The sequence below is a fragment of the Rissa tridactyla genome, chromosome 24 (genome assembly GCF_028500815.1).
Source record: "Rissa tridactyla isolate bRisTri1 chromosome 24, bRisTri1.patW.cur.20221130, whole genome shotgun sequence".
Classification (NCBI taxonomy): domain Eukaryota; kingdom Metazoa; phylum Chordata; class Aves; order Charadriiformes; family Laridae; genus Rissa; species Rissa tridactyla.
The window spans coordinates 1,702,796-1,727,680 of NC_071489.1; the positions used below are offsets into that span (position 1 = coordinate 1,702,796).

General features: G+C 66.0%; 2 protein-coding genes across 5 annotated transcripts in view; one reads left to right on the top strand and one right to left on the bottom strand.

The window, feature by feature from the left end:
* The window catches only part of LRP1 (LDL receptor related protein 1), an 86,318-nt gene extending 79,481 nt beyond the window's left edge, over positions 1-6,837 (bottom strand). The window contains 1 exon segment of the mRNA XM_054183248.1: positions 6,689-6,837. Within this exon segment, the coding sequence (XP_054039223.1) occupies positions 6,689-6,761 (73 nt within the window). The 5' untranslated portion in view covers positions 6,762-6,837.
* Positions 6,838-11,046: 4,209 nt separating this feature from the next.
* On the top strand, positions 11,047-24,299 carry STAT6 (signal transducer and activator of transcription 6). Of its 4 annotated transcripts, none has more exons than XM_054183242.1 (23): positions 12,597-14,605; positions 15,107-15,219; positions 15,447-15,577; positions 16,621-16,759; positions 18,582-18,665; positions 18,752-18,869; positions 19,019-19,080; positions 19,262-19,410; positions 19,571-19,702; positions 19,814-20,002; positions 20,083-20,170; positions 20,335-20,457; positions 20,624-20,716; positions 20,919-21,125; positions 21,206-21,300; positions 21,400-21,536; positions 21,657-21,803; positions 22,027-22,096; positions 22,420-22,545; positions 22,656-22,760; positions 22,883-22,963; positions 23,218-23,361; positions 23,437-24,299. In XM_054183242.1, the coding sequence occupies exons 1-23, from the start codon at positions 14,338-14,340 to the stop codon at positions 23,630-23,632; spliced, it is 2,997 nt and encodes a 998-aa protein (XP_054039217.1). In that variant the 5' UTR covers positions 12,597-14,337; the 3' UTR covers positions 23,633-24,299. The 4 variants fall into 4 exon arrangements, with proteins under 4 accessions (XP_054039218.1, XP_054039217.1, XP_054039215.1 ...); XM_054183240.1 differs by having other exon boundaries at positions 12,599-14,605; positions 23,218-23,364; XM_054183243.1 differs by lacking the exons at positions 12,597-14,605; positions 15,107-15,219 and adding an exon at positions 11,047-11,172 and having other exon boundaries at positions 23,218-23,364.
* Positions 24,300-24,885: the final 586 nt, after the last annotated feature.

The following is a 24,885-nucleotide window of genomic DNA, read 5'->3' on the forward strand; positions in this document are numbered from 1 at the left end:
CAGGCACATCTGTGGGGTGCCGGCATGTGCCGCCGCGACATCGAGGGGCTCTGCCCCCTGCCCTGGGGTGCGGCAAAGCTGACACCAGGAGGGACTTGGCCCCGAAGAGCCTGATGCAGCGGCACGAGGTGCGGGCACCGCGGTGCAGCCCACCCCACCGGCGGCAGAGACACACGACCGTTCGTCAGCTCAAGGCACTGCCGTGCGAACCCGGGACCCTGTGACTGCGCTGTCCCCGTGCTCGGGCGGCTGCAGCGGCGCCTGCGAACAAAGAGCTGCACCTTATTAAGTAAATGGAGGAGACTGATGCGTTTCAAAGCTCTCAGCAGATTAAAATAACAATTTGCCTGGCAGCCCACGGCAAACAAAACCCAGCCGCCCCCAGCAAGGCTGGGGCAGAGGAGCAGCAGCAGGATGGCTTGGAGGGCCTTCGTCCCCTCTCAGCTGAAATCCTCCTCCTCAGTTTGGTGGCCAAGGGACACACACCGGAGGCCTGAGTCCAGCAGCAAGTCCAAAAGCAGCGATTCCTGCCCTCGGCCCACACCAGCAGCCCCCGTTCCTGACCACATGAACCACTGCACACTCGTGGTTTCCTTGCCCGTCACCTGCCCGTCCCCGGCTCCCACACCAGGATGCGACTGCCAACACCCGTCCATCCTCACCGCGGTCTCATTTGGAGAAACGGTACCTTGCGAGAGGCTAATTAGTCCACTCAATTAAAGATGCGACTTCCAACCCAATTAGACTCCCTCCCAGCCACCCGCAATTCCCACTGATGCCTCAGTCCACACGTTTTGGACGTTACAGACCCGCTCGTGACTTCGCTGCAGGCTGACGCTCCCCGGAGCTGGGGCTGCTGTTCCTGACCCTCCCCTCAGTGGCACCTTGACACGGTCCCTCTGGAGACTCCGAGCTGCCAGCAAGGTCATTATCCAACACTTCAGTTGCCAACCCCCCAAACCCTTCGCTTCAAGCCGTGCTGGGACCGTCTCTGATCCTGCAAAGCATCTGCATGATTGCAGCTCTTGTCTGCTCCGCTCCCCTGGCTAAGAAAGGACATGGGGAGTTTATATTTAGCTCTAGAAATGGCTGGACTGCGTTGGGGAAAGCGACCTCGCACAACAGAGTAACATCCAGCAAAACTGTCCTCACGGCCCACCCAGTACTTTTCCTTCTTAAAATAAGAGGCAGAGTGAAGAAAACAAGAAGTTTGAGACGAATTAGAAAACACTGAAAATATTTGCTGCTGCTTGCCCCTGGCAGGTCAGCCTGCCAAGGTACATTAAATGGAAGTGACTGAAAAGTTAAGTCAACAGCAAAACCTGGCCTGTAAATAGCTCGAGCCGGTCTTGCACTGGCTTGCAAAACCTGGAGAGGAGAACGCATCCCCTCGGCAGCCTGCTACAGCGTGAATGGAGCCGACACTCCAGTCGGGAGAGCCAGCACCGGACCCAAAACCTCCCCAGGCGCTCAGTGAGGCCCCGGCGCACGCCGCATCCCGCTGGGTCACCAATCTGCCCGCGGGGCACAGACACCGTCCGCACTCCCCAAGACGGGGCCACCCCCCGCACACAGCACTCGGCCCAGCACCAGCACCACCACGTGCCCCTCCTGCACAAAACAGGGCTCAGTGGCCTCGGCAGCTCCCTCCGCACGGCCACAACGCTGACGGGGCACAGAAACGCATCCCCCTGGCAGCTGCACCCAGAGGAGCCGGCGGGGTCCCAGGGAGCAGCGGACCCACGGCAGCGGCAGAGCGGGGACAGGCTGCTGGAGGGACCCCATCCCGCGGGTGGTGGTTGAGGATCCAAGCGTCCCTGCGCAGAGAAGGACGTCCATGGGAACGCGGCCAAAGGGGCTCTCCAGGAGGTGACACAGATAAAATTCAGCCCAAGCACAAGGAGAGTCTTGTCTGCTGGGCAAAGCAGGGACCACAGGAAGGAAACGGGCAGACGCATCCATCGCTCACCGTATGAGTCAGCCCCGCGCCGCCGCGACCAGGAACCGGCACCATCTCTAAGGAGTCCATTTCCCACTCCTGGGACTACTGGATTCATCCCGGGCATTTCGGGATGAGCTGGGAGCCGGATGACTTTGCTCTCAGCTGAGGCACCACGAGCAGCGGGTGGCTTTCAGGGAGGTGCAGCCCCCAAGCAGGGCTGTGGGTCGGCCAGGGGGTCTCAGGGGCACAGGGCAAGGATTTTATTTGCGGGGTTGGCACAAGGAAGGTGCTTGACACGGGTCTGGAAGCCAAAGTCATTTCAACGCCTGGAAGAGGAACCTCCCGCCCCATGACGAAGCCGCCGTCTCGCCTGCCGGTTACCACCGTGCTAATCGTGCCGACTCAGCAGGACCACAGCACAGCCTGTCGTGTCCCCCCCGGGCTCTCGATGGCTCCCAAGGACCCAGCCCTGACCGCAGCACCCCGGGCTGTCCCATGGTTTCGGGAAGCCCCCCCCATGCACCCCCTCCCCAGGGCAAAGGGCACTCACAGGGGCACTGCCCCCCTTGCTGCTTCGGAGCCGCTCCTCGGGGCGCGATGTAGGCACAGCCCCTGATGAGATCCTGATCCATGGGGAGCGTGGGCTCAGGAGGTCACCCCAGAATCCCAGAGCGCTGTGCGTGGTCGCAGAGGTGAGCTCACCTCCTCCTGCCTCCCGGGGCATCGAAGGCAGCAAAACCCCCAGCTGCAGGCACCTGTCCCAGGGAAGGTGTGTGAAGCAGTGGCTCCCCGCAGAGCTTCCCCAGCACTCACAAGATGCTGGCGAGGCCTCGCCGGCAGGATCCACCTCACGGCGAGAGCAGCTCCCTCCTCTCCATCGCCGGCTGCTCGTGCCGCCGCTGCACAGGAACAAGCCATGCAACAACCCGCTGGCCCACAGTGCACGTCAGCACGGTGCCACAGACCCCCGCGTGCCCAACATCCCTACCCGGCCACCACGGTCACCTCTATGAACAGTAATGATGCTCCCGGTTTGTGCCCGAAGGGCTCCTCGCCCTGCCCCATCCTCAATCACAGCCCCCCAGTCTCAGCCCACAACGCAGCAAACACCGGGAGATAACCGGGACGCGACCACAGCCCTTGAGCGGCAGATGGGTCCCCCCACGCCCTCCCGGAGGGGGAAGGAGAGGGGCTGAGATCACCCTGCCCGTCCTCTTTTCCCAAACATCCTCATCCCAGTGAGCAGGAGGACAGTTTTGGGGGCCAACCCTCACGCCTCCAAGCTGCTTATGTCCCCCCCTGGGGCGTACTCGAGGACTCCACGTAGCAGCTGGTTTCGCAGTTTTTCCCTTAACTTGCCTCTGCTTTTCTGCTCTGATCCTGCTGTTTCTGCAAGGAGATGGGGACGCCACGTGCAGCAGAGTGGAGCCCACGCTGGCCAGCGTACCAGGCAGGCAACAAGCCCTGCCCCGCCGGGAGCCAGCCGTGGACCCGGGACAGGCTGATGGCCAAGAGGAACCAACAAACACCAAGGCTGAGGAACAGGGGCAACTGGGGCAGTTTTGCTCCCCATCAGCCCAACTGGTGCTTGACACCAGGGAAAAGCATCGGCAGCTGGAGGGTGCGAGCAGCCCCCACTCCTTCCTGGCTCATGGGCTGCTGCCGAGCACATAGAAATGGCACGGAGAGAAGATGAGGGGCGAGTGGTGGGGCTGAGACACCAAAGACGAGGGGACATCGCAGCTGCTGCCACCTCCGCACCACCCACAGCACCTCAGAACAGCTTTGGAAGCACCGAGAAGGCAACGCCTCGGTTTCACCCCAAAACGGGCGGCGCTGCCAGGCTTTGCCAGGGATGCTCCACTGCTGCCCCATCCTCTCAACGTCAATGCACGTCACCGGACCGGGACCGTGTGGGACAGCTTCCAGAGCCCAGTCCTCTCCCCCAGACACTGCAGCAGCACCAGGGCACACTGCCATCCCACAGCGCAGCAGCTCCCGCACAGGGGCAGAGCCCCATGGGACTCCCGGGAACCCCAAGTTCTGCCGGGGATGCTGGGCACCCTCCCATCCCCACCACTGCACGGAGGAGCTGCTCGCCAGTCCCCGCAGGCAGTCCCAGTCCCTGCAGCAGTCCCTGACCGCCATCTCCCCCCCAAACACTCCTCTCTTCACCTCTGCTGAACCCAGCCTGGCTCCGGGCATGTCCACGCACGCCCAGGGAAGCGGCACGGGCACATGCACTCCCCTCACGCACACGGGACACACGGGACCACCAAGGCAGTGAGAGGGAAGCGCTGCACCAAAACACCGCAGCCACCCTTAACCACAGCTATTTCCAAAGCAGAAGTGGGGCGACTCCTGCCTGCCCTCGCCCCTCTCCCGACGGCTGCCCAGCTCTGCCCGCCGAGGCAGTGGGACCCGAGGAAGCTCCCTGCCACCTGGCAGATGGGAGCATGTGCCAGCGCCCTTTGTCCCCCGGGAAGAGCTTCCCCCCATCCCGCTGCCCCACCAGCCGGACTTTGCCTCCCCCTTCCCCTGCCCCCAAAGCCAGGAATAAATGAACAGCTTCCAGGGCTGCAAACCAAGGCAGCAGTTTGGGGGTGCAAACCGAGGCAGTGGGTGTGGGGGAGTTGGGTCTCTGCACCGCACTTGGGGACCCTGCACCCCACAGCTCCCCCAGAGCCCCATCACACCGAGCTCCCCCTGCCCGCAGTGGTCACCAGCAGCCAGGAACACCGGAGCCCAGCCAGGACTGCTGGGACCAGGGAACCAGCTCAGGTGCCACCGAGGTGTCACCTTCTGCTTCCCAGCCAGCCCTGCCAGGGCGGGGGGGCTTTGCGAGCCCCCTCTGCATCCCCCCGCCCACAGACTTGCACAGCTCCTTCCCCAGCTCTCGGGAGGACCCCTCGCCCTGCTGGGCTGCCCAAGGCTCCTGAGGGCCGGCACAGCACCTCACCCCCAGCACCACCCCCAGTGAGCCCCTCGGGAGGGGATGGTGCCGCTGTAAGGAGGGGGTGTCTCTGTGCTGGCTTTTGCCCCACTCTGGCGGCCGGGGCGGAGAAGAGGATGAACGAACTTCCCTCCAGCACATCATCCTTCTGCAGCCCTGTTTCCAAAGGCAACGCAGCTTATGCAATGAGTGATGCCTGTCCCTCCCACCCCCACCAACTTCTGGATCCACCGGCTGCTCCCAGCCACCACCGAGGGGGATGACGCCTCCGAGACCTGGGGTCCCTGGGAGCAGGGTGGGGGCCGGTGACCCCATCGGGCTCAGCCGTTCACCATCACCTGCACCACCAGTGGTGCCAGCAGGTCAATCAGCCCTGCGCTAATGACCACGCAGGTGTCAGCTGAGCAGGGGCAGCTGCGGGGTGCTATGAGCTTCTCTGTTCCTGCCACCTCCCTTCAAGGGACCCTAATTAAGCGCCCAGAGCTCCAGCGGGACAAGGAGGGGCTAGAGGGATGGAAACCGCAGGCTCCAGCCTCCTGCAGCCCCAGACACTGATCTGGGGCAGGGATCTGACGTTTGCCCCAACCTCCTCCTCCTCCATCCCTGCGATCTGGTGATGGGCTGGGCACTGCCACGACACCAAATGCCAGTGGCTTCGCCCAGTTCACTCCATGGTGGGAGAAGAGGGGATGGAAAAACCTTCCCAAAAAACCCACCAATTGCTCCAGTCTCCCGCCTTCGCCAGGCCGTTCCCATCTGGACAGAGGAAACCCATAAGAGGAAAGCAGAGAAAGCCAACTCAGAACCCCCATCTCCCTGCTTTTAAAGGGAAAAACAGCCTCCTGACCCACGCATTCAGGCATTGCAAGGAACTTCGCCGCCGCCGGTTCCCGGCTCGTTCGTCTGCCAGGTCCCAAACGCTCTCCGGCTGCCAAGAGCAGCCCCTTGTACATTCAAAAACCCGGCCATTGAGCTGACGAGCTCGCTAAAGTATTTACTGAATAGATCAATAATAGCAGGGAACGAGACGTGCGCAGCTTGGAAAAAAGCGGCTGGCAGGGGAGGCTGAACAGACAGACGGACAGACAGCCCCATCACTGGGTAAACATTTTCCCAGTGCCACCAGACAGGCCACGGCCAAACTCCGCAGCGGGGCTGCCGCGGCCCCGGGAGAAGCAGCCCCGATTGTGCAAGAGCAGGGGCGCGGGGCCAGGCCGGGCTGTCACGGACGGCCCCGGGGAGTTGGGGGACCCCGGCCCCCGGGACCCCCGACCCCCAGGGAACCCCGGGCCCCGGAACCCCCGGCTCCCGCAGCGGCGCTAAGCTCCAACTTTCCTGCCTGGCTGCGGGGACAACTTTGGATTCCAGGGGAAAATGGGATGGTGGGGAGGGGGGTGGGGGTGCTGAAAGTCACCAGAAACTGGCAGAGAGAGAGAAAACGGGGAGAGGGAGCGAGCGGCCACCCGCGGCTGCGGCGGGGGGGGGGAGACACACACAAATCCTGCCATTGCGGCGGCGGCGAGCGCGGGGAAGGACGCGCCGCCCGCTCCCGTTGCCCCCCGCCCCGGCGGGGCCGGGCTGCGCCCACTCTGCTTTGTCACGGCGGCGCCCCCCGCCCCCTCCCCGGCCCGGCCGAGCGCTGCAGCCCCGCCGGAGCCCGGCCGCTCCCGGCTCCGCGCCCCCGACAGCGGCCACGGGGCCGCGCAGCTGCGGCTCTGCCCCCTGCCCCCGCCGCCCGCCCCGCACCGCACCGCGCCCCGCGGGGGGACCGGCGCCGCCGCCCCCGGACTCACCTTCGAGGGCGCGGACGGCGGGCGCGGCCAGCAGGGCCAGCAGGCACCCGGCGAGGGGCAGCAGCGGCCCCATGCCGGCGGCTCGGCGGCGGCGGCTCCTCACGCCGTGCTGCCCGCGGGGCGGCGCGTCCCGGGCCCGCGCACCGACATCCGCGGAGGGCGGGAGGGGGCGCGGGCGGGGGCGGGCCGGGCCGGGGCGGGCGGAGCCGGGCGGACCCTCCGGGCTGGGCGGCGGCGGCGGCGGCGCCGGGGGCGGCGGGGTGGGGGCGGGGGGGCTGCGCGCGCCGCCGCCGCGGCGGAGGGATGAAGGGAGGGAGCGCGCGCCGCCGCTCGCCTGACGTCACCGGGCTCGAGCCACCACCGCCGCGCGCGCGGACTTGGAGGGGGGGGGGGGGGGGGCGCCAGCGCGGAGGACGGACGGGGGGGTCCTACGCGGCGGCAGCGCAGCCGCGCATGCGCGTGGGGTGCGGGGGCTGCCCCCACCGGCCGGGTATGGGCAAGGGCATGGCATGGTGTGGGGTATAGGTATGGTATAGGTATGGCATGGGCAGGGGTAGGGGTGTGGTATGGTATAGCTACGGCATGGTATGGTGTGGGGTATAGGTATGGCAGGGGCATGGGCATGGTATGGTATGATATGGGCAGGGGAATGGTATAGGTATGCTATGGGTATGATACGGGCAGGGGCATGGTTTGGTATAGGTGAGGTATGGGCAAGGGTATCATATGGGGGGGTATGGTATGGTATAGGTATGGTATAGGCAAGGGTATGGTATGGTAGAGGTATGGGAATGGTACAGTTATGGTATGGGCAGGGGTATGGCATGATATAGGTATGGCATAGTATAGGCAGGGGTATGGTATGGGCAGGGGTATGGTATAGGTGGGGTATGGCATAGTATAGGCAGGGGTATGGTATGGGCAGGGGTATGGTATAGGTGGGGTATGGCATAGGCAGGGGTATGATCCAGGTATGGCCAGGGCAGGGGCATGGTATGGTCTGGGTATGGTATGGGCAGAGGTACAGTATGGTATAGGTATGGCATAGTGTAGGCAGGGGTATGGATAGGTATGGTAGGGCAGGGACAGGGGTATGGTGTAGGTATGGTAGGGCAGGGGCACAGTATGGTATAGGTATGGGCAGGGTTATGGCAGAGGTATGGTATGGGCAGGGGCACAGTATGGTATAGGTATGGGCAGGGTTATGGCATAGGTATGGTATGGGCAGGGGCAGGCCCAGGGTGGCCATGGCAGGCCTGGCCTCCGGCACCGCAAGGCCCGTGCCCACGCGTGGTGCCGGGGTCACATCCTGTGGCTCCACGGTGCTTGGACCCTGGCTATGCCCCTGCCCGTCCCGGCCGGCAGTGGCCACGCTCCCGTCGGCCAGGCTGGAGATGCCGCTGGGGATCAGGAGTGGGATGGGAGAGCCAGGGGACCGGCGGGTGGCAGGGCCGGGCACAAGCCATCAGCCCCGTTCACCCCGCGAGTCCCAGAGACCCAGTGAGGAGCAGGACCGACCCCGGGGGCAAACACCTGGGCAGCGCCATGGGGTTCCTCTGCAGAGCAGGGGGCCCAGCAGCATCCCAGGGCAGCGGGACCCTCGCTGTCCCCGACATCCCTGCCGGGGGGAGCACCACTTGGGTCAAGGATGGGGGAGCAGCCCACCCATCTGTGGCGTCCCCATGTCAGCAGGGCCGGGCATTGCTTGCCCAACTTCAGCTCCCAGAGGAGGCAGAGCTGGTTGCCCACACTCACCACCAGCTCCTGGCGATGGGCCAGAGGCACCCGTCTCTGCCCTGCGGGCCCACCCGCGGGGTTACAGCAGAGCCCCCTGGGCTGGGGCCAGCAGCTCCGTCCCCAAAAATGCCCTCGGTTCTCTCGTCTCACCAAAACACCCTTTTCTCTGCAGGGAGCATCCCATCCTGCCTTGGAGGTTCGGTAACGCAGCTCCGTCACCAGAATCTGCATTTTTGGCTGGTCCGGGCTGGGGCTGCGCTGCCAAAAATTGCAGCATTTTAAAGGGCCCCCGGGATCCATCTGGCTCTGGGACCCCAGACACAACCCAGGCAGCAGGGGGGGCTGCTGGCCCCAGCGGGGGCTGGCAGCTGGACCCCTCCCCGGGCCAAGCTCACTGCCAGCCTGCCCCTGACAGCACTGTCCCCTCTCTGGCCACAGGTCCCTGGGGGGCCAGCACCCCCCCGCCACCCCAGGAGAGCCCCTCGTCACTGCCCTGCCACCGCAGCCGTGGCCATGATGGCGGAGCCAGAGCCCTGATGTCAGAGCCAGAGCCGGGAAGTCATCCATCTGCCGCAGCACCCTGCCACGCTGCTGCCTGTGAGGGGCTGAGGCTGGGTGCTGGGGGGAGGAGGGAGGGGGAGATGGGGAGCGCTGCATGCACCCATCAGCAGGCAGCTGCCTGCAGCCCCCCCCCGAGTGAAGTCACCTGTTAAAACAATGATGTCACATGCCTGCCCCCGCCACACCCCGGTGAGGCAGCAGTGCTGGCAGAGGTGCAGGGAGGGGAAGGAGCCGGCTGGGAGGGGGTCCTCGGGCTGCTGCTGCGCCAGATGTTTGGGAGGAAGGTCCAGATGTTCCTGGGAAGCCACCCCTGCAGCAGGGCCATTGGGGGCAGAGGCGGGGGCAGAGGCAGGGGATGGCCAGGCAGCCTGGGGGGGGATCCGAAGGGCTGCTCTGTGCCCCCCACCACCGCACCAGAGGCCCCTGGATGTTGTGCAAGCCCTGCGGAGTGGAGGTGCCTGGGATGGCTGTGGCCATGGGATCACAAGGATTCTTCCCACACATGGCCCCCAGCCAGCGCCTGCCCAGGCGGCTCCATGCAGCCCCCACCCCATGCGCAGCCCCCTCTCTGGGCACCCCCTGCCCCCTGGGTGCTACAGGGCCCTGCTGCCTCCTGGGACAGTGCCCCCCGTGGCCCCCCAAAGTTGGTGGGATGGAGGCCATTGCTGCCCCTCGCACCCCTGGAGCCTTGCAGGGATCTCACCGGTGTTGTAGGTGGCTGGGGGGGAGGGGAGAATGCCAACACCAGGCACACCGATGCCACCCCTCCCTGGCACCGGTGAGTCATCGAGGGTCCCGCGGCGAAGACCCTCCCGGGTAGACCTCATCCCCCTACGGTCCCGAGCAACGGGTGGACGGACATCTGTGATGTGGTCACCCGGGTGCTGCCCTGGACCGAGATCTGGGGGGGCTGAGCAGGGCCAGGAAGCCTCTTCCCCAGGCCCGGCGCGGCCGCGCTCCTCCGGGGATGCCGAGCACCCCCGAACCGCACTGGGGGCACGACAGGGCCCGGGGCTGCCCTGCAGAGCGGCGGGCGTCCAGCCTCCCGGGGGACCCCGGGTGCGAACGGGGGGCCAGCACACACGGGGCCCGGCTCAAGCGAGGAGGGGGGGGGAGAGGTCCCGGCCAGGGGGCGCGCGCTCCCGGAGGACGGCCCCGGCCACCTCCGGTGCTCGTGAGGGCCCCGGGCACGGCGGGTTCACGGGCGCCGCGGCCCCAGGAGCGATGGGAGGGTGCCAAGGACCGGCGGCCCCGGCCCGGCGTCCCCCGCCCCGGTGGCACCGGCAGTGCTGCAGCGCCCCCTGGCGGCTCCGGGGTGGTCCTGCCCGGTGCGGTTCCCACTCCGGCTCCGGCGAGGGGTGTCAGAGCGGCCTTAGGGGCACCCCGGGGAGGGCAACGGGCCCGTTCGGCCCCCGCATGGGGCCCCCTCATGGGTGTCCCCGTGAAGCGACGCCCTCTCGCAGCGTGATCCCTCCTGCAATGAGCCACCCCCCGGTGCAGCGAGCACCCCAACGCCATGAGCACCCCCTTCCCAGGACCCCGTTCACATCCTCAGGCCGGGCCAGCACCGGCGAGAGCGGGGGTGGGGGGACGCAGTCCGGGACCGAGACCATCGTCCCGCCTCCGCTCCGCGGGTATTGGGGTGCCCGGCACATGCTCCTCGACAAGGAGCCACGGCACGGACACGGGTGGGTACGGCGAGGGCTGCCCCGGCCCGGGAGCATCCCCATGGCTGCCGCCGGGGCCGAGCGGCGGGCTCGAAAGAGCAGCGAAGCCGTGGAACCCGGCCGCGAGGCAGGGGTGGGGGCTGATACAGGGCAGACGCAGCTCCGTGGGTGGGTGCCAGATATAGGGCAGGTGCGGGGGGAAAATGCGGGGGTGTAGCGGGTGGATGGGGGCTGATTTGGGGCAGGCAGGGGGCCACGAGCAGGGACACGGGGCGGGTATCGCCGTGGGGCTGGGGACCCTGCGGGTCCCGGGTGTCCGCCGCGGCCGGTCCGGCGCTGCTGCCCCCCAGCGCGCACCCGCCGCCCGCGCGTCTCCTCCCCCTTCCTGGAGCTCGGCGCTTTCCGCCGGAGCGGGGCAGCCACGGGACCGGACCGGCCGCGCCCGCCGCCGCCATGGAGTGAGGGGCCGCGCGGCCCGGCCCGGCCCGGCCGCCCCCCGCCAGCGGCGGCTCCCGCCAGGTAACGGCGCGGCGGGCGGGGCGGGGGCGCGGGGTCAGGGCGGCTCCCGGAGCGGGGGGCCCTTCCGCCGTCGGGCACCTCCCGGGGCTCGGGCCGGGCCTCGCGGCCGGGGCGGGCGGGCCCGGGGCCCCGGGAAGTGGCGGCCGCGGCAGCCCCCCGGGGCGGGCTCGTGGCTCCCCCGGCCTGGACGCTGCGGGAGGGGGCGCGGGAGGGCCCCCGATGGCCGGGCCGGGGGGGCCGCGGTGACAGCGGGGCTGAGGGGTCCGGGGCTGCGGCCGTGCCGGTGGCCGGGTGGATTCCCCGGTGCCCGTGGGGCGGTGCTGCCGCCGGGGCGGGGGCTGCCCGGTGGACACCTCCCTGCGGGTCCGCAGGGGAGCGGAGCGGCTGCCCGGCCCTGGCCGGGGCGCTTCGGGATGGGTGGGCACCAGGGCTGCGGGGCGAGGGGCTGCAGGGTGACCGCGCTGGACCCCGGGCAGCTGCGGGGGCCGCAGGCCGGTGGGCGTCGAGGCTGCCCGTGGCCACAGGGGCACAGCCTGGCCCGTGCCCGGCCGGTGCTCGGCAGGGCTGCCAAGCCCAGAGTCCAAAAGTGCCCAGCTGCTGAGTGCCCATGTGGACGCAGCCCATGGCACCCCGCTGTCCCGGGGCGAGGGATGTGTGGGACGAAGCGAAAGCGCCCGGCGGGGGCTGTGGTGGAGAGCACCAGACCCCCTGGTCCGCACAGACGGGACCCCACAGCAGCGAGCTCCTGGGGTGGGAGCTGGGGCTGGATCCAGCCTGGGCTCGCCGTGCCGTGAGTCATGCCGGGGCTGGGCCAGCTGGGGAAGGCCCTGCTCCTCTTCCTCTGAACCAGAAAAGCTTTCACTGCCAGAGCGCAGCCAATTGTGGCCAGCCCCTGCCACCGTGCGGGCTTCATGGTGTCCTCCCTGTAGCACTGTCACCAGAGTCCCACCAACTGGGATGGTGGTCCTGTGCCCTTGCCTTGGCCTCAGCCAGAGAGCACCAGCAGCAGTGGCCTTCCCAGCACCCTGGGGAAACTGAGGCATGTCGAGAGGCAGGGAGGTGTCACGGGCTGCGTCCCTGCGGGGCCAGAGCTAGAGCAGAGCCCAGGTGTCCTGAGCATCAAGCACTGGAAAATCTCTGAGCATCTTTCCCTGAGAAAGCCCCGGGGAATCTCTGCGCGGCACCCAGGAGGACCAGGAGGGTGCAGAGGGCAGGGGGACATCCCTGCTTCCAGCTGCTGGCCCAGCTCCTTCCCCACCAGCCCCTGGCAGTGGGTTGGAAAACTGGGGGTTGGGGGGGGGGGGGCAGAGGGGAGCCAGCCAGGAGGGGGGGTGTCTCATGGTCCTGGTCCCCCAGGCACAAGGGGGAGAGGTGGCCGGGAGGGTGGGGGGCTGCGGTCTGATGCCAGGAAGTGCTGGTGGTTAATGAGTAACAGCCATGAGATGTACGGCAGCTTTCACTTCTGGGATGTGGACTCGGTTTCCCATTGCCCCATGAGTAAGCAGAAAGCCCATGCAGGGAGCGCGGGGGTCCTCAGCGAGGCCCTCCTGCGCCCGGGCTCCTCCTGCCCGACCTCCCACCCTGGGGATCCCTGGGCCCGCCGAGGAGGCGAAGCGGCCCCTCGGGTGGAGGAGGAAGTGAAAGCAACGTCACCGAGGGGGCACGGGCAGGGGGGCGCGGGGCATACCCGGGTGGCTGCTCCCCTCGCTGGGTGCCATATCCTGCCCCGCCATTGAGCCGGAGGTGCCTCGAAGCCGTGGGGTTTCCCTGGGTAACAGCTCCCAGCCCTGCCCTGGGGGCCCCATTGCTGTTCCAGGCTTCAACCCCGGCCGGGTCTTGCCTCCCTGCTGCCATCCCCTGTGCCTGGGACCACGGTGGCAGCTCTGGACCCCCGCTCGGTGGGGGAAGCGCAGTGCTCGCTGCCATGGGAGCCTCCACCCTGGGCTGCCTCCAAGGGAGAAGGAACCCCATGGCAGCTGGGCCAGTGGGAGATTTGGGGCGCATCCACAGCGGGTGAGTCCGCGGTGGGTGTAGGTGCATTGCGCTGGGTGCTGCGGAGCCGGGAGCTGTGCCTGCCCCAGCACCACTGAGCTGCGGGGCTGGAAGCTGCAGCGGCTGCTTCTGCCAGGCTGCCCAGGGGCGAGGGTCCCCACAGGAGGAGCAGCTCTGTCGCCAACAAGGTCTCTGTCCCCACCTGTTGCCCAGTTTCCCTCTCCCCGATGCTGCAGGGGGTGTGAAGGAGCAAACTTTACGTGGCCTGGTGCAGCGACAGGGAAGGAACCTGGGGCTGGACACAAGGAAACCTCTGTGCAGCGCAGCCCTGTCCAGGGGTATTGTTAGAGGAGCTGGGTCTTGGCAGGGGAAGGCTCTTCTGCAGAAGGAGCAGAGGAGGAAAACATGGAAATTAGGATGGGAAGGAAACAGGGCATGGCTGGGCTGAAGGAGCTGCTGTGACTGATGCTGGGAGGGGACAGGCCTGTTCTCCCCTCCAAGCTGTTGTCCCCTGGGCTGGCTGGGAGCCGGGGAGGAGGAGCACAGCATCTCCCGCAGACTCTTAGCAAATTCAGGCATGCCCGGCTTACGTTCAAGGTTGCCGCTTACCAGCCAGTGGCTGCCTCCCAGGGCTAAGCAGAAATACAGGTTTTAATGGGGGGAGGAGGTTGGGGTTTACATCTTGACGATCACAAAATGAGAGGCTGTTTTTCTCTCCTGTCTTGGTTCCCTGCATGCCGGCAGCTCTCATCTCACTAGGGCCGTGGGGAGAGCTGGGCAGTGTTCCCGGCTGTCGCTGGGCGCCTTTCCCTCCGTGCATTGACCTCTCCAGAGTAAACTCAGCTCTCAGGCTGCGCACTGCAGTAAATCATCGGGATCTGTTTGCCCTGGCCAGCCAAGCAGAGTCGAAAGCAAATGTGTTCCTGGAAGCGCCAGGCTCGGCGTGCCCTGGGGTCAGGCCTCCGTCCGCTGCGGTTCCTCTGTGGGGCAGCACGCAGAGCTCTGTCAGGGTTGCTGGGTCCTGCCGAGTCTCCCGGCTCCCGCGGGAAGCAGAGCACCCCGGGGGCTGCATGGCTGCTGTGGCCCTGGGTGCGCTGCCGACGGGACGGGCACGGCGGTTGTTTTGCGCTCTCTGCAATGTTGCCCTAGTGACGCTGGCTTCCTTCCCCTTGCATGGTTTCTCAAAGCCTCTGGCAGCTCCACCTCCGCCCTGCGCCTTGGCTCTTGCAGCGCGGCCAAGACCCGCGGGGAACGCGCTGCCCGCGAGGACACGTGACGCGACGCCCTGCTCGGCTGTTTGCTTTTGGGGACGGGAAGCCAGGCCTGGGCGGCTGGGCTGGCTGGGGTCCCGCGGCGCCCTGGCCCCACGTCTGGGCGGCGAGCTGCCCCGCCGCAGGCTCCGGGCTCTGCCCCAGCCCGGTCCGGGGGAACCAGCAGCGAGGTGCGTCTGGGCCGGATGGCAGTGACCCGTTCCCTCACCTGCTGGGCCCCGAGGGGTCCCAGAGGGGAGCAGGCTGCTGGTGGGGGCTGGAGGGGGCGAGCATGGCAGGCAGTGGGGAGGAAGGGAGTGCACTGTCGGGAATAGGCATGGTGTGGGCAGGACGGAGCAGACACTGCTGGGGGCCAGGGCGGGGGACAGACTGTCGGGGTTGCAGCACCCAGTTTGGGGGGTTTTGGGGAACCTGTGGTCTGGGCTGGGCCATGACACCCCAGCCCAGGCCTCCCCTGTGGAGTTTCTGGTCTAGCACTTCGTTCCAGTCCTCCTCTTGCTTTCCATGAGCTTTGGAGCCCACCATTTCAGGCTGTGGGATGCCCAAGCAGGCACCTTCCTCAGGGGGCGGCTGGGGAGGTTTTGGGAAGCAGCTGGACGCCTCACTGGGTCCACGTCAGCAGAGCAGTCCCCCCAAGCTCTGAGGTCTCACGCTCTTCCTGCTCCCGGCAGCTCTCCTGTCTCTCCTGCACCAAGACCGTCAGTGCTTGCCATCCCGCCGCATGTCCTTGTGCGTCACCCACAGCAGGAGGCGCAGCGATTCCCCGCAGATGCAGGAAACTGAGGCACGAGTGGGCTGCCTGCCTGCCCAGGATTGCCCAAGAGGCTGATCCTGGATCAGGCTTCCTGCTCCTCCTCCTCCTCCTCCTGAGCAGCAGGTTCAGGCAGCAGTGGGACAGGAGGCAGCTCTCGCCCTCCTGGAGGAGCCATTGGTGCCAACGGAGCTGGGCAGAGGGCTGGGGGCTCTGGGCACTGCAGCTCTGCTCACGTCCCATCTCCTGTTCCTCCACAGGTGACTGTTCCCAAGATGTCCCTCTGGAGCATCGTCTCCCACATGCCGCCAGAGGAGTTCAGCGGCCTCTTCACGGAGTTTCCCCGCAGTCTGCGCTGTCTCCTGGGCGACTGGCTGGAGAGCCAGCCCTGGTGAGTCCCCTGGCACCTGCATGCTCTGCCCTGCCCCAGCGCAGCTCCCCACGCACCCGTGACCGGACCAGGCAGCGTCTGGGGCCGGCTGCCCCGGGGGGCCCAGCCTGGGCAGCACCCGACCGTCAGGCCTGAACATGTGGGCGGAGGCGGGTGCTGGTGACGGGCCCCATCCATGGCCCCAGGTGAGGTGGGTGAGGAGGCTGGGGTCTGCGTGGGACGTCTGGTCAGGAGCAAAAGGCAGGACCACAGCGTTGGTCCAAGGGGCCCATCCAGGAGACGGGGCTGCAGGCAGGGCCAGGGCCAGGCACGTCGGCAGCGCAGCCTGGGAAAGGCCTGAGGACCCTGAACTGGATGCGGATGGAGCCCCTGGATCCGTGGGCAGAGGGTGCAGCCATCTGGGTCTGTCAGTGCCCGTGGGGTCCGGACTGGGGTCCGGTTGCAGTGGCAGCAACCGCGAGCGCAGCCTGGCCAGATTCCCCTTCTTGTGCCTACGAAATAGCAACAGCAATGACTGATTATTCCCATCATGGGCTCACCCAGCCTTTCCAAGGAGCTTCTCCTTTGCACGGTTTGGATGCAGACAGGCAGAAAAGCCCCCCCGGCACGAACTCCTGCCTCGTGGGGCTGCGTCCGTGCCGGGTGCCAAGGCTCTCAGGCCAGAGAAGCAGTGCACGACACTGCGTTGTGGCAGTGGTGACGGGGCTGGTCCCTGGCATGTGGCTCTGGGACCCATGGCATGCAGCTCGGGCTGAGGTGCAGCAGTGGGGGTCCCACTGCAGGGATGAGGCATGGTGGAGGCAGGCAGGCAGCAGCTGGGTGTACATGTGGGAGAGGTTTCAGGAGGTCACATCTCCGGGCAGCCACCTCATCTCACTCAGAGCGCAGTTCATCGTTGTTCATGCAGTACATTTCCCCTAGAAAACCAGCCACCCTGGGTAGTGCACCAGGACGTCCCCTTCCTCCCCAAAGTGAGCGTGGGGTTCGGGGTTGCGCAAGGGAGGGTGCAGGAATTGTGCCCTCCAATCCTTTCCCCTCTCCAGGGAGTTCATCAATGGCTCGGACACCTTCTGCACCAGCGTGGCCAGCGGGTTGCTCTCGGCCATGCTGGAGAAGCTCCGCAGCGCGGCCGGCAGCAACGGGCAGCAGTGCCAGATCCTCCAGCAAATCAGTGGCATCGAGGTGCGCAGGGGCCGGGTGTGGGGACCCTCGGGGCTGCGTCACACTGGGATTGCAGCGGGCTGCTGAGGAAGATTTGATTATTTTATGGTTCAGATTTGCTGGTTCAAGCACTGCTCGAAGGGGCCGATGCCACGGGCCTGTCCCCCCTCAACACATTTCAAGGCCAGCGTGGTCTTGAGCAACTTGTGCAGACGCAGCGTCTGGGGTTTTTGGGGTGCTTCAGTGGGACGGAGGGGGTTTGTTTGCATCCCGGGGCTGACCCCCAGCTCGCTGCAGTACTTGGACTGTCACAGCCACAATCACGGTTCCCCTCAGCTCCCTTCCCTGCCCCACCTGCCAGGCTTCCCACCTTTCCCTCCCTGTGGTGGTTCTGCAGCCCCTTCAGTGCCTGGGGGGCCACCCCCCATGGCCGCGTCCTCCTGGGCCCCGTGCCAGACCCTCACCCCATGGGGAGCCTCCCGAGAGCATTGGCCCCTCATGGCCACGGCTCCACTCGCCCCCGGCACCCAGGCAGCCGCCTCGCCAGATGTTCCCCATTTTCTGCTCGAGTGTTTGATTTCTCCTTCCTCCGTGCCGTGTGTTGTGCTGCATTTCCTCCTGCCGTGTCTGCGTGTGCGTGCTGGGTTTCTTTTTCTGGGCTGTTTCTCTTTATCGAGGTCTGTTTGAATTTCTCTCTGTCTCTCTTCTACCCTCTGTGATTGCAGATTTAACCCCTCTACTCTCTCTCCTGCCAGTGAAGCTCCTAGTGTAAGGGCTGAGTGGTGCTCACTCCCAGAGCCCCGTTGGGGTTGAAAGCCGAAAGCTTTTTTGGTAACAGACATTTTTAATATACAACATTTGGGAAGGGGTCAGCTTTAGTCATAACTTCTGGGTAACAGGGTAACTTTCCAAAACAAGGCTGTTGCTTGCTTTTTTGAAGTTGTTGTAGGAAAATGCACAGATGTTTCAGCTTAGGTGTTCTTATTTAAAGTGCTCAAGAAAAGCCACTCTCCCATGTTCCCTCCTCCCACTGTCCCTCATCCCGAAACAGCCACCCCTTGTTTCTCCCAAGCTCCTGCCACTTCCCAGAGGGGAGGGGAAGCGCCGGCAGCTGGGTGCTCCCCCACAAGATGGGTAACCGCAGGGGAGTGGCTGGGGAGAGGGGTGGGAAAACTGGCTGGTGGGAGACCAGACCTTGGGCCTTTTTTCCCCCCGAACCCTGGGGTTTGCCCCAGCAGAGCCCCGGTGCCGGCCCTGCGCTGCCAGTGTGGCGTCGGGACATGGGGCAGATACGGGGGGTCGGTCACGGAGCTGCCTCCCGACGGGAAGCCACAGAGCACGTGTCCGGCACTTCGCTGCTACGCTCTACTGCTGTTTTGGGAAGTAGCTAAATTGGGAAATGCGCGAAGGCCGGAGGAGCTGGCATGGGGCGCAGGGAGCTGGAGCCAACAGGGAAATTCCTCGCCCTGTTTTCAGTGTAAAGTGTTGATCCACCCAGCCCAGGGCAGCTGGGAGAATCTTCACCAGGTGTCAGGCTGTCAAGTCTTGAGGAGATGCTTGCAGGAACAGAGAATTTGCTTTGGTTTGATTTTTATTTTTTTTTTAAATTGAAGTTGATTTGTATTTTTATTATGCACAGTTTAAAGTGGTTTTAAAGCTGGAAATCAGCTCCGTCAGAACAGCAGAGAGTTGTGGTCTGTCCCACGTTTCAGATCATGAAACCCCGGAGTCTGACTTAGCACCGTTCGTTGTGGGAAGGGAGCCTGAAATGCATGGGTGGGGTGGGGGGGTCGGGGTGCGCGTGTGCTGCCCCGGTAACACCCTGGGCTTGGCTCCCCTGCAGAGCGCCTACCGGCGGGACCCGCTACGGCTGGTGGCTGTCCTGAAAGCCATCCTGGAGGGCGAGAAGGCCGCCGTGCTCAAGAGGGTGCGTGGTCCCTGCCCCACTGCCGGGGCTCCCCGAGGCGCGGGGCTGGCTCTGGACCCCACTCACCCCCCTCTGCTCTGCCCCAGGACCATCACCTGCCCCTCAGCTTCCACCGGCGCCAGGAGGAGCTCAAGTTTGGCCTGGGGCTGCAGCGGCTGCAGCACCGCATCCGTGAGATCCAGGCGCTGCGGGACGGCTCCGCAGGTGAGGGGCTGGGGCAGGATGGGTCCTGCTCTGCTTGGGTCTGCCGTGGGGCGCAGCGCAGGCAGCATGCCCCCCCTGAGGTGCTGGGCAATGCAGTGCAGATGCCGGCTCCTGGTGCTAATGGGACCACCCCCATTCTTCCTCCGCAGCCTCTCTGCAGCTGAATGTGCGGGACCCACAGCTGAAGCCTGAAGCGAAACCCGCGGAGAGTGTGAGTAGGGGCCTGGGGCACCAGGAGCGGGGGGAAGGTGCAGTCCAAGCACAGGGGCAGGGAGGAAGCGCGGGGCCAAGGGTTTTGCTGCCTTGGAGGGGATGGTGTGGGGCCGCAGGTTGCTGCCAGGGGAGGGAATGGTACAATGCAGAGCCCCATGGCTGGTGCTGCCCCCCCTCAGGAGCTGCCCACCCTGATCCTGGAGGCCGTGAAAGAGCTGGAATTGGCCAAACAGCAGGTACTGAAGAGGATCCAAATCTGGAAGAGGCAGCAGCAGCTGGCGGGGAACGGGGCCCTCTTTGAGGAGAACCTTGCTCCGCTGCAGAAGAGGTGAGGTGGCACAGGTCAGAGATGGGGGGCCAAGAGCATCACTCCTGCCCCCTTCGCCCCCCTGGGAGCAAGGAGCCCATGGTCCCAGGGGCTCTGGGAGAGTGATGGTCCGACTCTGCTTTGGCTGGGGGTGTTCCTTTCCCCATGGTTCCCCTGGCAGGTGTGAGAGCCTGGTCGAGGTTTACTTCCAGCTGCACCAGCAGGTGATGGCGGCGAGCGCGGAGCTGGGGGCTGAGCTGCTGCCCCGGCTCCTGGAGCGGTTCAACGAGGTGTTATCCAGCCTGGTCAAGAGGTAACGGCGGGGGGGCCGTGGTGGCAGAGGGGCAAGGTGGGTCTGCGGAGATTGGTGGTGGCACTGGCGGCAGTGTTGTGCTGGGCACCATTGTCTCCCCTTGTCCCCCAGCTCCTTCCTGGTGGAGAAGCAGCCCCCGCAGGTGCTGAAGACCCAGACCAAGTTCCAGGCGAGCATCCGATTCCTGCTGGGCCCCCAGCTGCTGAAGGCATCGGCGAAGCCCTACATGGTGCGGGCCGACATGGTGACAGAGAAGCAGGCGCGGGAGCTGGCGCTCAGCGCCTACAGCAACACCCTCAGGTGAGCGGCGGCTGGGCAGCGTGGGGGCGAGGAGGCGGCCACGCCACCGCGCCAGCCCTCACCCCCCCACCTCTGCCCAGCGAGAGCACAGGGGAGATCATGCATAACGTAGTGGCCCTGGAGACCAACCCCACCAATGGGACCTGCTGCGCCAACTTCAAGAACGTGGTGAGCACCACTGACAAGGGGCTGTACAGGGGCTGTGGGATGGGCTGGGGGCTTCACTGGGGCACTGGAAGGCCTCAAGGCAGGGCTGTCCGGGGGATGGGAGGGCTGGGGGGTCCCAAGGCCGGTGCTTGCCCAGGGGTGATGCTCGGCTCTCCCCTCCATAGCTGCTGAAGAAGATTAAGCGCTGCGAGCGGAAGGGGTCTGAGTCGGTGACAGAGGAGAAGTGTGCCGTCCTGTTCAGCACCACTGTGGCCCTGACCCCCAGCAACCTCTCCGTCCACCTCCAGGTACCGGCCCCTCTCCCGCGGGACAGGGTTTGGCAGCGCTGAGCATCCCCCCGACGGGACACCTGGGCCCTCTCCCGGTGCAGAGCACCCTTTCAGGCTGGGACAGCCAGCCCCACCTCACTCGGGGTGGCCTCGGGGCTGAGGGAGGGCCACTCTCTGCCCCCAGGTGCTGTCTCTCCCCATCGTGGTCATCGTCCATGGGAACCAGGACAATAACGCCAAAGCAACCGTGCTGTGGGATAACGCCTTCTCCGAGATCGTGAGTGCCGTGAGCCGGAGAGAAGGGCCACAGGGCAGGGAAAGGAGCTGCTGGGATGCCAAGACTGGGTCCGGCTCTGGGATGGGGACAGCTGGATGGCAGGCTGGAGCAGGAACCCCAGAGCACGGGTGGGATGGGGTGGGCTGGGACAGGGCAACGGGTGAGCCACTGTCCTGATGCTGTCTGCCCTGCCCTGCCACAGGACCGGGTGCCCTTCGTGGTGGCCGAGCGGGTGCCCTGGGAGAAGATGTGTGATACGCTGAACCTGAAGTTCAAGGCGGAGGTGCAGACCACCAAGGGGCTTCTCAAGGAGCATTACTTCTTCCTGGCCCAGAAGATCTTCAATGACCACAGTGCCAGCCTCGAGGACTTCCAGAGCCGCAGTGTCTCCTGGGCCCAGTTCAACAAGGTTACTGGGAGAGATGGCCAGGGTGGGCAGGGGCCGGCATGGCCCTGGGGAGCCTCACACTCTCTCTCTCTCTGCCCCAGGAGATCCTGCCCGGTCGGGGATTCACGTTCTGGCAGTGGTTTGATGGAGTCCTTGACCTCACCAAGAGATGCCTCAAAAGTTACTGGTCAGACAGGTGGGTGCCCAGAGGCCAAGTAGGGCCGTACCTGGGGAGTCCTGGTCCTGGCCCTCCACCCAGGCGCTGGCCCGCTCTCCCATCTGTCCATCCCTCTAGGCTCATCATTGGCTTCATCAGCAAGCAGTACGTCTGCAAACTCCTGAGCACGGAGCCTGACGGGACCTTCCTGCTCCGCTTCAGCGACTCGGAGATCGGGGGTGTCACTATTGCTCATGTCATCCGGGGCAAGGATGGTGAGATGGGGGGACAGCGGCCGCTCTCAGTGCTGCGAAGGGGAGGTGTCTTCATGGCCTGGGGACGTCAGGCGTTACGGGGACGAGGCGACGGAGCCCTGTTGCTGTGTCTCCCCTCAGGCTCCAGCCAGGTGGAGAACATCCAGCCCTTCTCTGCCAAGGACCTCTCCATCCGCTCCCTCGGCGACCGCATCCGGGACCTGGGGCAGCTCCGCAACCTCTACCCGAACATCCCCAAGGACCAAGCGTTTGGGAGTCACTACAACAGTGAGTGGGTGGGAGCAGAGGCGGGCCCTGGGCTTCACATCTGCCTCCCCAGTGATGCTGCAGGGAGGAGCGGGGGGGTTTGGGAGGGAAGAGCAGTTTGGGTCCCACCCAGGTACTGCTGGCCCCAGAGCTTGCAGGGGTGGCCAGTGCTGGCAAAGAGGGCTGGCACGGCACGGCCCCGTGCTGGGGTGGTGGTTCATGGATGCTTCTCATCTCTGAGCAGAAGAGCAGACGGGTAAGGACGGCCGGGGCTACGTCTCCACCGCCATCAAGATGACAGTGGAAAGCGAAAGGTGGGTGTGCATGCGAGGCCGTGGCCATGCCGGAGGTGTTTGCCCTCTGCGATGCCAAGCTGCGCTGGGCCAGGGCTTGCACAGACTTCACCGGGACGGCCTGCACATCGCTGCTGGGTGGGGGGATTTCTGACCGGGCAAAATGAGGATGTGCTTGTGTGCGAGGAATCCCCCGTGGGTATCCCGAGCCGCAGTGGAGCGTGTCTGCGAGTGCACCACCCTCTCCGCAAGCAAGTGCCGACATGCACATGTGCTTCTTTAGAGGCTGGACCTTGCAGCGCGTGAGTCCTGCCTGTGCTGATGGGGACAATGTGCTTTTGCAGGGACCAGCAGCCCCAGAGCACCACAGGGGCCCCCCCCGAGGGCCCCCAGGCTCAGATGTTCAGCCTGCCCATGCTGCAGCCCGAGCTGCGCCCTGAGAGCCTGCAGTCGGTGCTCAGCCCCATCTGGTGAGTGCCCGGCTCTGTATCTGGCCGTGCCCCAGACCTGCTCCGCTGTGGGAGGGGGCTCTAGTGGAGAACACTCTTGGATGCTAAACCCTCTGTGTCTGCGCTTGCAGCCCCCCTGCTCCCTTCTGCCCCCAGCCTGTTCCCACGGGCTACCCCACAGGTGAGAGCAGCATCGACATGATGGTCTCCAACAACCTCGGGTCCTCCTTCCCTAGGTAGGAACAGTGCTGGTTCAGGGTGGGGGACAGGGTGGGGGACAGGGTGGGCCCCTCACCACCCCCAGGCGCGGTTGGGTGGTGTTTCCCCCACCTCTAAGCCCTCCTGCTCCTCTCCACAGCACGTCACCGATGCTCTCGCCATCCCTGGCCATGGACCACGCGCTGCCCTGCTGCCAAGACCTTGCCTTCAGGAACCCCTTGTAAGACCTGGCACGTGGCCAGAGAGGGGCACCCTGCTTTGCCCCCCCTTCCCACCATGCCGTGGCCCCAGGATGGGCAGGGCTGCAGGGACCTTCCCTAGCTGACCTGTGCTCCCAGTGCTCTGCGCTACTGGTGCTCCCTACAAGGAGACCCACCAAGCACTTCCCCACCCTGTGCCTTGTGGGGAAGCACCCTGGGGGCAGGGAGATATCCCATGGCCTTACCTCAGCCCCCCTCGTTCCTTGCCCCACAGGCCCTTCATGCCCAACCAGTACATCGCGGGGGAGGCCTCGCAGCTGCTGTCGGCGGGCCCCTCACCAGAGCCACAGGACGAGGAGATGGCCGAGCTGGCCCCCTTCACACCGATGGTGGAGCCGCCGCTGCAGAGCTCCCCAAGGTGGTAAGCATGGGGGGGGTCAGCAGGGGGGCCTGGGGGGGCTGCCCGGGGTCACCCTGCCACCTTTCTCCCTAGGATGCCGCCCAGCCTGGACCTGCCACCCAGCTCCAACTTCGACCAGTTACTGCAGGAGATGCCCATGGAGGGCCCTGCGCTGTGCCCCCCCTTCACGCCCCCCCTGCAGCACAGCGGGTACCCCAGCCCCAACGCCTCTTGCTGGGGAGTGGGGGAGTCGCGGTGGGATGACAGCGTCCGGCCAGGGCACGCGTGAGGAGGCTGCGGGGTTGCTGGGGGGGACGTTGGACTGTGCTCCGCTGCCCCCCCCAGCCTTGTCTGTGTTCCTGGACTTGATACGACTTGTGCTGGGGTGGAAACTCTGGCAGGGGAGGGGGGAATTTTCCGGGGGGGGGTAGCACTTTGGGTAACACTCTACCCCCCTCCCCCGTGTGTATACGCTGCACTTTGGAGCATGGAGATGCTGCCCGCCCACGCTGCTGCTGGGGTCCGCGCTCCCGGGAGACAGGGGGTGTGGGGGCGCAGGGGCCCCGACCTGCGGGGGGGTTCCCGCAGCCAAGCGCGGTGCCCCCAGCCCACGCCACCGGGCTCGGCCCTGTGGGGGCCGGGATGAGTCAGCTGCGGGGGCGAGAGGCAGCAGCGGGAAACACACTGGGGCGGACGTGCCAGCCCAGTGTGTGACAGGCCCCCCCTGCCCGGGGGGGGGATATGCAGGGACCCCGTGCTCTGGTCCAGGGGGACACGGACCCCTCACACCCGCAGCTGGCGCTTGCTTTGGGGTTTGTGAGCTCCCCCCCCAGCCTGGAGCAGGGCCCCAGCAGGGAGAGGGAGCCGGGGGGGGACATGGGGGCAGGAAGATAAGCCATAAAATAAAGTTTTATTCCAAAATAACAAAATAAATAATCTACTGTACACGTTACAAAGGAAGAGTCGCTAATGCTCTAAAAAGACACCACACAGTCCTAAGGGGGTGGGGGGCCCCAGGGCTGGGCACGGCTGGCAGAAATGGGGGGGCAGGAGGGACCCCGAGGGGCTGGGGGGGCAGCACCGCCCCAGTGCCCGTCAAACGGCGCCTGCTTCGTGCTGGGGGGGGGGGGGGGGTGCGTGCGTGTGACACCCCACGGCACAGGGACCATGCATGGCAGCGCACGCAGCTAATGGCAGAGCAGGTGCGGGGGGGGGGCGGGGGGGTGCACCGTCGCTGGTGCCGAGCTGCAGTTGCTGCGGGGGGGGGGGGGGGGGGGGGGGGGGGGGGGTGTATTTACAGCCGAAACGCTGCGCGTGGGCGACGCGGTGCTGCGGGGCGGGGGGGGGGGGGAGGGGGTGTCGCGGTGCGGGCGCACGGTGCGCTCGCACGTGTGTGCTGCGGGGGGGGGCTGGCGGCTGCAGGCGTGGGTGCTGCGGGGGCGTGCGCGGGGCTGAGCACTGGCACCGCGTGCCCAGCGTGGGTGGCAGCGCTGACGCGGGAGCACGCGGTGCTGCGGGCGGCTCGTGTGCCGGCGGCGAAGC

Coding starts and splice junctions, on each gene's coding strand:
- STAT6 (XM_054183240.1), top strand. CDS start 14,338: ATGGTTTCTCAAAGCCTCTGGCAGCTCCACCTCCGCCCTGCGCCTTGG. Junction 21,126..21,205: donor CCTGGGCCCAGTTCAACAAG/GTTACTGGGAGA, acceptor TCTCTGCCCCAG/GAGATCCTGCCCGGTCGGGG. Junction 21,537..21,656: donor TGTCATCCGGGGCAAGGATG/GTGAGATGGGGG, acceptor GTCTCCCCTCAG/GCTCCAGCCAGGTGGAGAAC.